The sequence below is a fragment of the Taeniopygia guttata genome, chromosome Z (assembly GCF_048771995.1).
Source record: "Taeniopygia guttata chromosome Z, bTaeGut7.mat, whole genome shotgun sequence".
NCBI classification, from domain to species: Eukaryota; Metazoa; Chordata; class Aves; order Passeriformes; family Estrildidae; genus Taeniopygia; species Taeniopygia guttata.
In genome coordinates this window covers 62,839,582-62,852,661 of record NC_133063.1, presented here as the reverse complement: position 1 = coordinate 62,852,661, position 13,080 = coordinate 62,839,582, and the positions used below count along the sequence as shown (strand labels likewise).

The 13,080-nt window shown below is 40.3% G+C and overlaps 1 protein-coding gene across 7 annotated transcripts in view; it reads right to left on the bottom strand.

The window, feature by feature from the left end:
- Positions 1-12,871, bottom strand: part of PRUNE2 (prune homolog 2 with BCH domain) — a 135,439-nt gene extending 122,568 nt beyond the window's left edge. For all 7 annotated transcript variants that reach the window (XM_030258582.4, XM_030258584.4, XM_030258583.4 and 4 more), the window contains exon 1: positions 12,718-12,871. In XM_030258582.4, the coding sequence (XP_030114442.4) occupies positions 12,718-12,753 (36 nt within the window). In that variant the 5' untranslated portion in view covers positions 12,754-12,871. The remainder of the gene's footprint in view (positions 1-12,717) is intronic.
- Between the last annotated feature and the right edge of the window lie 209 nt (positions 12,872-13,080).

Here is a 13,080-nt window from a genome sequence, read left to right as displayed (position 1 = left end):
AGGATTTGACGCTATGAACACTTCCATGAGAAGCCAGTTCCAGTAACTGACCACCCTCTATGCAAAGAAGCTTTCTAATGTCCAGTCTGAACATCCCGTGGCACACGTTCACTCCATTTCCTTATGATCTATCACCACTCACAAGGAGAGATCAGCAGCTCACCCGCCACCACCCCGTGTCTTGCCTCAGCCTTCTCTTCCCTCAAACTTAGCAAACCAAGTGACCTCAGATATTCTTTGAAGTCTTGCCCTCAAGGTCCTCAAGTTTTTCCTTCAAATCAAAGTGAAAATAGAGCATTAACAGTACTTTATTTCTTTAAAAACGTTTGTCAGAAAATCAATATAGCATGCCATATGGGCATAAGGAAAACCTAGTTTCCTCCTTCCTTAGAGGTGCAAATTTACCAAAGAGGTCAGTGTTTCTAATATATATCAAAGATTCCAACTTGACCAGTCTTATTCAGTAAAGTCTCTACTACCATCACCTCAGGAATTTTCTTGCCTATCTCAACAATGTCTAGAAACAGACTCCCTAGGGTTCCTGCTTCTCTCTGTGTGTCCAAGTGACAGAGAATGTGAATGTACAAGTGACCTACATGAAAGCGGTAATTTAATAGCGTGCACTAAGAGAAAACTGCTAAGGCTGAGATGCCAGATAGGACAACTACACTCAGTGTTTGCAGTCCCTTTCCATCTTCTTCAGTCTCACTTTCTTCAGCTATCATATACAGCCTCTTCCTAAAAGATCTATGTAGTCACTTTGGAAACATTAAAATCCAAACCCGTGCTTTAAAGTGAATACCACATTCTCACAATGCGATAGATGTGTAACAGAGATTTTCATGCCTCTGAGTGAGATGCTTACGCCCTACAATGTCTGTAATTCAATCATCCTCTGAGTTTTCAAACTGGACAGAACACATCAGATTACTACTCCAGCAGTAGCTTCTGATATTTTACTGTGGCTCAAACAATTATATGAAATATAAACCACTTCTGATTTATGGAAGCAGAGAGTAGATTCTGCTCCTACAGATTGCTGTTAATTCAGTATCAGTAATTACTATCTGGTCGGAAAAAAACAGCTAAATCCTAATCACTACTAAATAGGGCAAGTAACCAGCTTGCTTTTGCCACAACATCATCAAGTAGCTCTGATTTGGATTCTGAAAATTTGAAATATGCAAAGACTTAAACAAATTCTAACTAATTTAAAAGGTAAATAATGAAGCACTCAGTTAACAATGGAGGACACATGCAAATAAGCAGAGCTAGAACTATGTAGAACATCATTTCACATCTTGTTTAGCACACTAAATGCATCTGTAGCTCATTTGTTGGCACATGTAGAGTAGTGTTTGCATTATATCCCCTCTTTGTATCTGTTTGGTTCACCCGAGCTTTCCCATCAGCACCTGTATGTCCATCAAACCCCAACCCATCCCCCTGTCTCCCCCCAGGTGATGTGTCCATCACCTGCTGACCACGCCCCTTTGTCCAGACCCTTCTGGCAGGGTCACCAGGTGCTGGGACTCCTCCCCCACCCCCTCCTCAGTGGTCACTCTCAGGCCTTGCCCCCAGAGAGCCACTCCCAAGTCCTTCCCCCGTTGGCTGCTCGGGTTTCCCGTCCCCCTACATCTGGTTGCTCTGGGCGGGAACACTGTCTCTCTTGCTCTGGATGTCCTTCGAGGTCAGATGTGGCCTGGGATCTCTCCAGGCCCTCATTAAACTTTGGAACTAATCCTGAGGAGAGTGCCTCTTTACTTCGCTTGTGGGACCAGCTTGTCTTTGGACTCACGTGGGAGCTTCTCCAAACCCCCCGGGATTCAAGGAGAAGCCCTTCCCTCTGCCCGACTCGCCCCACTGCCCAGCTGGCCGGGCCCCACTGGGGATCTGACCCGTGGATTCGAGGGGGAGACGCAGCAGGCACAGAAGGAAAAGACAAACTACACTATGACCAGCACTGATGAAGAATCACAGAGCACTTACACTGCAGTCTTCTGAAATTGTTCAAATTTACTGAGAGTCTGTACTAATTTCACACATACTGTACACTTCTCTGCTCTTAAAATCAACATGGCAGTAGCATAGCTCTGCCTGTTGAGTATTGTAGTGCTTGGAAAGCAAAATTAGGAGAAAGAAAAAAATATGGGAAAGGAAAAACAAAATAAAAATATAAGTAAGTGTCTCATTATTTCAGCCTCTTTGCAGTCTACAAAGTTAAGGAGAAAAGGACACAAGAAGGTAAGTTCATCTGTTTATTGCTGTCAACATTAAAAGACAGCATTTTATATTTACTGTTCTATTTTCGAATACTGAGGCCACTCTCTACAGTTTTACCCAGTATAAATGCAAACAAGATCCCAGCATTTCTAGTCAAGCAGAGTTCATAGACTTCACACACACCTAAATTTAAACAAAAATATTTCTTTAGAGCGGTTCATTTTCTTTATCAACTGTAACTTTTGTTTTACTTAGAATATGCAAACAGATTATCTTTTCAGGCCATGAGATTATAACCGGTTTAATTATCATATGGAGCAGGGGTGGGAAGTTGACAGCTACTTTGATTGGTTTTTCAAATGAAGGCTCAACATCTTCACATTGAGACAGACTCATACTATATACCACAACTATTGCACAAACTTTGCAAAACAGATCAAGCAAAATACGTCTGACCCAGCCTAAGAAATTCCTCTTCTACTGCACAAAAGGTGACAGTAAAAACTGTGCAATGATCTTTAAGATGTTAACAAATAACTAACATTAGATTATTTCATTCATTTTCATATGTGATTTAAACAGGTTATAAGCAAGTGTCTCTGGAAATTAAGGACTAGAATTCCAGTCCACACAACCCCCTCTCCCCTGGAATGAAGGCTTTAGTGCATAGTTATACCACTTCAATCAATCAAAACTTTTTATTCTTGATCTAGAACTGTCAGTGCTGAAGTTCTAGTGTGCATCACATTTTCAAGGAAGAGAAGGCATCCTCACAGTAGCAGGGAACTGTCTTTAAATAAGTTTATGCAGTTTGTCTTTTAGAATATGCAGAAAGAAAGAAACATACAAAAACATCCCATACCTCTTCCTTTTATACAGAAATTATTTTATGTAAAAAAGTAGCCAAGTTTTGAAATTTTGATGCTGTTTACAGCAACTGCAGAGTAGCCTCTACAGTCCCATCTTGTCACAAAGACAAATACACAGATTTCCTTTAGGGTGGTAGAGAAGTAGTATATAATCTCTCTGCCACAGACAATGAATGCCCTAGTGATACCATTTTGTCTCCAAACCCTGCACAGATTGAGCAATTCATTTCAATTTTTAAAAAAAGTTTGTAATTCAGGTAAACTTGAATTGCAGTATTTTTGCTAGTCAAAAAATTATCACACATCCTATTTCAATAAATCAAGAGAAAGAACAGTAAAGTCCATCTTCACAAAAATAGAAAATTTCATTTGTTCATTTCATTCATCTCTGAGCTAAAATTATTTAAATTGAATGGTTTATTGCCATTTTTATGTTAGTTTTTGTTTTTGTTTTTTTTTTTAGTTTAAAAAAATCACAGAAGCACAGAACCAAATCCAAAACCAGAAAGAGACTGGAAGTGAAATGGGGGGTTAAATCACATTTGGTCTTTTAACTCTATATGGCTATTTACTTAATTACACATGTAAAAGAGACATGCAGGAACCCTGCAAACTAACCTTTCCAAGATTTCATATAGTCCTAAACACCCTCTTATAGACACAATTCTGAAGATATGACAAAAAGCCATTTGTTCTTCTAAGTAACGTGACTGCTAAGGATAAAGTCTCAAACAGATTTATCTGTAAGAAAACTAAGTAAACATATATGAAACTTATGTGGACTGCATACAGGCGTTGTCAAACATAGTAGCTTACTCTTCCAGCAGGTTAAACCATCACGGTACCTGCATGTGACACAGCTGTAGCATAGCCAGGCCTGCAAATGACTTTGACTGAATGCTGAAACGTTTTCTATGTCAAAGAAAGGCTGCTGACTTAGTCAACTGGTTATTTGCCAACTGTCTATATTTAGGACTGTCCCTGCAAGTGTTCAAAAGTTTACCATTTATCACTGCTTCAGAAAAAGACAAATATATTCCAAGCAGAATTCCAGAGGAATTCTGCATCTCATCAAAGGGAAGTTTTCCTTCTTCTACCCATCCCACTGACTCCAGATCAGCATACAAGGTTCACTAAGCAGAATATGCCTTTCTCTGTAGCCCTCCAGATTCTAAGTCTCCACATACTTGCAGGATTTATAAGACCATGATAATAGCTGAAAAAACAATTCAGAGTTCTCTTCTTCCCTACCAACTCCTCTTGGATTAGGATTTTGTAATCACTACTGTACAAGTGCAAGGAAATATTTATTGAGAATTATAATTTTTATGCCGTGTAGCACAACGTAGCACAATGAGATTAAACATTAGGGAAAGGCCGCTACAGCATGATGGTGTCTCACAGGCAAGGGCTGGTTTAGCAGCTAACTTATGTTAAGTTATATGGCACTAAGTTATATGGCACACTTCCACACACAAGACTAAATCAAAAACCAGAACTGCCAATTACAAGCAGACGTGAACACAATTATTGCAATCAAAATACAGCAAGATCAAAATTTCCTAAGTAGTAGAAAACAGGTAAATCATTAAGTAGTACAAAACAGTACACCACAAAATCAAACTGTACTCTAGACAGAATTTATTATAAGGAGGCTTAAGATTAATATATTACAGCTAGAAGGAAATGTACAGAAGTGGGTTATGACTGTGCAAGATGGAACTTGGCCAGTGCATTAGGTCTATTAGGCCTATCACACATTATTCAGTTACTGCCAAATTATTAAGTAAACAAGGAAGGAGAACTATCTGACGTCCTCCAGATGTTATCATTTTCTGAAATCTTCCTAGTCTTTTCACTGTCCATCCTCTCTCCTTACTGTGCCACCATCTATTTGGATCTTGTTAGAACAAGTGATATCATACCTGTTGTTAAGGATCTGTCTGTTTTTTGGAACAGACTCTCTTCTTTGAAGAAAAAGAATGTAACAGGGATGTTACCAAGTCATTTAAATCCTAAGCCTCATCTCCCTCAGGACTCCAGAATGGCAAATATTTCCATGTTGCTCCAGTCCTGCCCTTTCTAAACTAAAATCCCACACCTATCCACACCTTCCCAGCACAAACACAAACCTGAGCAGAGTTAAAGCTGAGGTTTTACTCCCTCTCCTTTTAACTGTGCCTCTCTCTCAGAGAACCATAAATCACAGATATGTAAGGGACTCATGAAAGTATCCTACCTATAACTCCAGTCTGTAATCCTGGCATCATATTCAGTTTAGACACTGCTTACCTACAGCAAAACCCTGCGGGCATGTTTAGCTCATTAACCTTTCCTGCCTACCCTCAGAGCTAACACTCTGGCTATCATGACCTGATGGTTTAATCACATAAACATTATTTGGTATCAGCAGAAGTAACCTACCAGCTTCCACAGCTATGCTGTGGAAAGCCTTCTACTCCTAGCCTGTGACTCCGTCTATACAGACCTCCCTATTCCCACCCTCCTTGCCCCAACACATTAAAGAAAACGCCTCAACAACATCACGAAACCTTTTCAAATCCTCTTCTCTGTCTTCCTCTTCACTGTTTCCTATTCAGTAATGAAACATTAAGTTTTATCTTCAGACAGTCTATAGCAGAGTAATAGAAAGAGTAGTCAGATTTAATTTTTCTGTGATGCTATCCTTATGGCTAAAGACATGTTTCCAAACCTCAGCATTTTTCTGTTTTTTTCTAACTCCTACGCAAAATTGACATTTGCTAAAATGCTAACTAACAGGTTAGGAAACATAAAACCAACTATTACTACCATACTACTACTTTGGATTTATCCACTCAATCTAGTACGTCAAACAGACTCTTAAGATGGGAACTGAACCAATCATTTAATTAAGTATTTGCACGTAATCGAGCTCAGAAGAATCATGGCCACACTTTAATAAGTGTGTGATACCCTAATAAATACCCTACTACACTGCAATGAAATGCCTTTGGAATTTATTTGTGTTTAGAACAAAATATAAAGTATGTCAGCTACATATGCAATGATTCAACACTCCAAAAATTAACCAGGACAGAATTTGACCTAATCATTACCAATATGGTGTGCTTCACTTATCACTGCACCAGAGACTGAAGAAAAGCAAGGTATGTGGGTAATTGTTTAAAAATGCTAGTTCTATCATCTCAAACCATGAAAATCCATGGGGGGAAAGCATTTTTAATTCTCAATTTCTGCCACATATTTGTAGTCTGTCTGACTTTAGTGGAACTGTAAAAGGTTATTAAATTACCCAATATATTTTCCTTACAATTACATGTTGCTTTTAAAAGCAGCTTTACATATGTTCATCCAATTCAGGTTTTATTTTGGTTTGCTCATATGCAGAGGCCTTCTCTCACTGCTCTGGGAACCTATCTTCCTTGCTAATAGACCTACTTTTCTGGAAATATTGTGTTTATTAAGCTTCTGCTGACTGTTTTGCAATTACGTATTTATACCTATGTACCAGAATGAATGATTCCTTCCTTTCTTTGCATTACTTCTAGCAACGTCATAGATCCAGACTGCTCTCATGTCCCAGTGCAGCAGTAATTTAATCAAGTTTTATGTTTAGTTCATTTTTTTTCTTGGATGTCAATTCTTTAAGTAATTTTCTTATGATTCCCTGAATTCTTTTCCAGTTAAGAAATATTTCTAATTATGTGGTGCCTGTAGAAGAAGGGAGTATTCCACTGTTATTATGCTACAGTATCTGTAATGATACAAAAATGATAACAAAAGCCAGCCCTTCAATATTAGTGTAACTGCTCATAACTTTGCTTTGTTTAAAAATTTACCTCAGAATTATGTTTGTGCAATGTTTATTCTTTCTTCTTTATTATTAATAAATTACATTGGCTCCATAGCTGCTGCTGCATGATTTCTTCTGACAGATTTAAGCAATAAAATGTTAATCAGCATAATACTCCGATTCTGCAACCTTTTTAGGTGTATGTACAACTTCTATATCTGAGTTTTCCAACTAGAGTCAATATCATTACTCATACTCTTTAATTCTTACATAGCATAAGTGCCTTGCTAAGTGGAGTCAAGTCCCTTGGGTGCTGCTGGATGAATGCAAAGAAGATACATGAGAGGCTAAGACTTGATTCCTTGTCTAAATGTTTAAAAGCTTTTTTACTCCTAAGCTTGGAGATGTTCAGTAGTTTCTGGGAAAATACTTCTGCTTCACTTCTGTAGTGTCTCTCACTTCCCATAAAGCCAAAACTATTCCAACTAAATCAAATACTATTTTCAAAGTAACCACTGCCTATCATTGATAAAAAAATTCCAGCTAGGAAAATAGAGGCACTATGAATAAGCATGTAAGTGACTCAGCTTGTTTTTAAACTGCAGTCACATAAATCTACTCAAGTCATGCCATCATCACTAGCTGTTCTTCGAACTTCTGTGCCTCAGAAACAAGCACAACATTCATTTTTCATATCTATCAAAGCAGTGTCTTAAAAGCCTTTTTTACTATTCTCAAGGGCATCTCCCTGGTCAAGGGTCTGGCCCTCAGTTTGGAAAATGTCCAGTCACACAGTGCAGTATTTATTTGGGCACACCTGTCTGGGGTCATAATACCCCATTTGTCCAGTGCATACCCTGCCAGGTGTAACCAGCATTCTGGTCTCTTTTCTTGTATTTAAAGGGATTAAAAGAACTTCAATTTTTAGAGAGTTTGGGTTTTTGGGGTTTTTTTTTCCCAAATACTGTTAACTGCTGAAGATGACATAACATTTAGAAAGATTATTTCCCCAGCTAATTGCTATTCTCTGCAGGAGGAGGACCATCTTTCAATTACTAGTTTGAAGCACTTTGCTGCAGTATGTGGTTATCTCAGTATCATCAGCACATTAAGCCTTTTTGGAGCTCATTCTGTTCTCTGACTTCCCTGAAGCCAGCATACAAAGCATTAGGTTCTCCATTAGGCACAGACCTAAAGCCAGGGAAAAAGCACTCTCTGGCAGTCCTTGCTTCAGCACCTCTTCAGCATCTCTCAGAGGCAATTCTGTAAATTTGTTTTTAAAATTCTTACAGCTTCTTTCTTGACAGATTCCCTTCTTACAGTCATTCCACTTCACTTCCACTAACAGTCAGAAGCATGTAAGATTACTTGAAAAATACCTAATTTAAGTACCTTCCTCAGTATACAGTATTTCATGTCAGAGAATTACTGAGGAAGTACTTTCTGAATGTTTAGTTCTCTATTTAATTGACTTTAATGTCTTGATAACTGCTCTGATAATCAGTCTGAAGCTACATCACTGAAACCTTAAACTTTTGGTTTGTTTTCTTGAATAAATTATACAAAATTTTATACTGACTGACCAGTAACTCTTCTCCAGCTGGATGGTTTGCCTATACCTGAAAGAGTCTAATCCGAAGAGATTAATAACATAATACAGTGGAGAAAAGTGTTTGTAAGGCATGACATTTTTTGCACAAAATTGTTTAAAGATAAGTTCCTAAACAACTCAATAAGCATGCAGAGAAGGACAAGCAAGTATTGTATTTGGACCTTCCAAAATATAAGTGAAATTTTTCCTACAGGCCAATAAAGAAGAAAATCACCCAAGAAAAAAGGAGTGTCATCCTTTCATGACATACTACAGAATTAAAAGTTCACGAAAAAAAAAAGGACAGGAACAAGTGGTCAGTTTTTCAGTGAAGAATAACCATGAAGGATTCTCCAAAAGAACATGTGCTGAGATATGTGCTGTTTCTCATAAATAATAAATAACATTACTTCTAGTATGAAAGGCAGGCAAATAATGAGGTGGGAAAAGCTGCAGACAATATCAGATTATTTAGGAGAGCTGGCTACAAGAATTGCAGAAAGGACTCATATGACACTAAGGGACTACAGAATAAAACAGTAAACAGAATTGAGGGCCAAGAAATGTAGACTAGGGGAAATGTGAGAAAACAACCTGTCTTCATTGTTTACTGTACTGTGGTGCTGTACAGTGTCAGATGAGCTTTAAAAAAGGTATTACTAAGAAGCAAAATCATCCTTCACATTACATGATACTCTGAAAGCACCAGAAAAATGCCTTCTGCCAGTAAAACAGAAGAATAAGTAGGATAGCAAGAACCCTTAAGAAAATCAGGGGGGAAAAAAGAGAAGACAACTGTACTACTGTTAGTCTTTTATGCTGTTATGACTTAAACCCGACAGGTGGTTCTGGGCTCCCCAGCTTTCAAACGGTTAAATAAAATCTTCAGAGAAAGGGCATAAGGATGAGCAGAGTTATAGACTTATGTTCATATATCAAGAGGCAATAGAAAACTTTAGCTTAAAAATGTCTGAAAGAAGACAAGGAAGATATGGTACTGCTTAATTAAAGGCCAGAGAGAAAGTGAAGTAAAATATTCACTCAGGTAGAAGCATCATAGAGCACACATCGAAATTATCAGGCAATTCACAGCAAACAAAGAGGGATACTGTTGCCGTCAAACAAAGCACATGATAAAACCGTGAAACTCACTGTCTCAGGGATTTTGTTGAAGCCAAAGCACAAAAAAACCCAAGCACATGTCATAGCCAAATGTATGGAAGATGGTTCTAGCTGCGGCTAACATGATAGTTCACCTATACATTTTGATCTAAGCTTTCAGCACTGATCAGCCTGTGTATTCTACTGTTTATAATCTCCCACTAGACAAGACAGAATGGTTTAGAAGGGTCTTTGATCTCATCTAGTCTCACCTATTCTCACTTTATAGTAGACTTACAAAAAATTGAGAAAAACCTGCAGAACTGAACCATAAATGTGAAAAAATGTCAGTATGGCATTTCTTATATCCTGTTATGTATTGCCTTCAAAAATTTTGCCTCCTTGGTTTTACATAGATTATATGTAACAACTTCAAAGATTGGTACTGAAAATTACTGAGAGTGTTTTACAAGCTACAAAAGCAAAATCCATTGTTTTTCAAGAAGGAATAGTCTAGTTGAGGCTTTATTATTAATAGATAATACACAGAGAATTTTCCTCTCCAACAATCGATGAAGGTACACAATACAAAGACTTAGAAAACAAAAAACAAGCATGCCCTTTGTGCAGCACAGTCCTGGGCTATAATTTCCTCTGTGCAGATAAATAGCCTTGATTAATGTCGTGGCTGGATCCAGACCCAAAAGAATGACAAAGCACTTCCTGTAATAGGTTCCCCTGCATGGTCTGGAGCAACTGCTCTTCTGGAGAAAATATTCCTTTACTCATGCTGAGTAGCAACCACGTAGTCAATGCACTGTAATCTCTTTAACCTAACAGGAATACCTGTGGTGTGAAATGCTAGCACTGTTACGTTGGCATCACCAGGCCTCTCAGATACAATTCTAGGCCTTTTAGCATTTTCCACAGATACGGCTGCAGTAGCACAACACACAGCAGCTCCTTCCTCCTTAGTCATTCACCCACTTCCCTGCACCTTACATCAGTGTCAAAACAAAGACTGCTCATTGCTTGGCCTCAACTCAGCCTATGGCTACCGGCTGAGAAACATTCCCCACAAGAAGCCTGACCAAGCTGAAAAGAAAACACATCATCAGCCTCTCATGTTGCAGAATTCAAATCTTTAATTTCTCTGGGTCACCCTTTTCAGGCCACTGTAGTACACAGTAAACTGGCAAATTGAAGACAACCTATAAGATTTATGGATCTGTTCTGAACTGAACACACCAGTGCTCAGATGCTTCATCCCCCAGCCATGCTCAGCTGACATGCCCATACACTGAAACTCCAGTCAGAAAGACACTCTCCCACCACAGTATCGCTCCGGTAGAGGAGGCCTCCTCCAAAACTTATATTTTCCTCCCACAGTTCAGAAAGTACAAAGAGAATTCTGCATTTCTTTTGAAAACACACATTACAGGAATATAAAGGTGCTCCTCTGGCGTGTTCGGTCGCTGTGCTCCTCCCTTGATCGAAATTAAAGAAATAATTTTATATATTCTCCATGGGCATCTTTAGAGTCTGGTTTTCTAGACAACTCCTTTCTGATCATCAAAAGCTATTCAGAAAGATTAGTGCAATATTTGCTTTTAGAGGTAAACAAATTGTTTTTACTCTTTGCCACTTACTAACAGGAAACATTATCACTGCACAATTCATGTCTATCAAGTAAGACTACCTATGATGTTCTTGAGCAGAAAGTTTGTCAAAACCACCACCATCTCCATCTCAAATTTTGTAATACATGAAATGCTAATGTGAAAAATGTATTAAGATCTTGTAACTGCACTGTGCGGTATCTTTTAAGAGGGCTACCAAAGTTACAACTGCTTATATGAAAAAACAAGGGAAATATTTTTAAAACTGCTAAAAATACATTTTAAAACAACTGCTGTTGGCATGTGACCAGAATTACACACTTCATGTTTAGTTACCCTTAATATCTGCCAATACAGTTAAATATTAAGGAAGCCACTAAGGGATTTGCTTTATCATATCTTTCTCCACTCCTCTAAAAAATTACTTTATTCTCTGATTTCCAACAACGCATACTAAGAAGGAATGGTATAAAAAATCATATTTTACAAATCATTCTAGATACAGAACCACGTCTGTCAAACAGCATCTTGGGCTTATGATTGATCCCTCTCCAGAGATACTTAAGAGCTCTATGAAACTGGGAAGGCCATACAAGTACCAAATACCCAAACATACAGGATAAAACAAGCAGCCGAGAGATAAACCCAGTCCTACTCCCCTAACTGAACACATTTCTGAGAGCTGGATTGCTAGTGGGCACGCAGGCTACGCATGAAAGGTAAGAAATAAGTAAAGGTATGAAGTCAGTAAAACCGAGTTTTGCAAAGAAAATCAAAATGGAAAACTAGTTGGCCTAAGACCATCCCAGTCTTAAAGCTCATCCCACTTTTGCAAACCACATTAGGGGGGAAAGAGCACAAGCTGTCTGGGGTAGATTAACAGTCACTGTAGACAAAATAAATACTCGGCAGTTTCAGCACTGCCCTACCAACAAGCCGTTTGAGAACAGCATCTATATACCTCTGTGATTCCTAACACGGTGTTAAGGACCGATGACAACTGAGACACAATTATGATGCTGAACCTTGGTAATCTTTGCATATTGTGCAGTTATTCAATATCTTGCTTACCCAAACTTATCCCCTACTGCTAGTGCCGTTTAGACCACAGAAATATTTCTTCAGCAACTTCGCGTATAATTCCCCTCCCTTAAACTATGCAACTTGATGCATCTCAAAGTCCCAAGAAACGTGCAAATAATCCTCACACGGCATGCTGACGCCTCCCAAAATGCCTGTCAGGTACGGGCTAGTGGGCTCGTAAAGCACAGCATTATTCAGCATAATTGGAGGGCAGCAAGGTGTGAGAAGAAAAAGCAACCCCGAAGCGCTCCGCAGCCCCAGCCGCTGCGAAGGTCAGCAGCCCCATCCTGCGCCGCCGCCCGCCCGGCAGGACCACAGCTCTATCCCGAGAAGTTTCGCGGAGCGCCCGCGGGCGCCGCGCCGGGGCTGGGGGGGCGAGCCCGATGCTGCAGGCAGCGGCAAGTCCCGCGCCCGCTGCCCCCCGCCGTGACTCACCAGCCGGGACTGGGCGCGCTGCAGGAACTCCTCCATGGCTGCGGCCGGTCTCAGGGCAGCGCTGCAGCGCGGCCGGGCTGCGCTGCCCGCTCGGCGCCCCGGCTGCCCCGCGTCCCGCTGCGCTGCGGAGCTCCCGCCCCGCCCCGCCCCGCCCCGGCCCGCCCCGCCCCGGCCGCCGCGGGCGCTGACGTCAGCCCTGCCGCAAGGGCCGGCGCGGAGCTCCGCGGACCCAGCGCGCCGGGACGCGCTCCCTGGGAAGCGGCGGCTGGCTCTCTGACGGGAATTGCTGGCCCAAGGACAGGGCGCGCCGACACCCGCCCGACGGAGGGGCGCCAAGCAACAGGCAGCAGCCGGTGGCTGTCG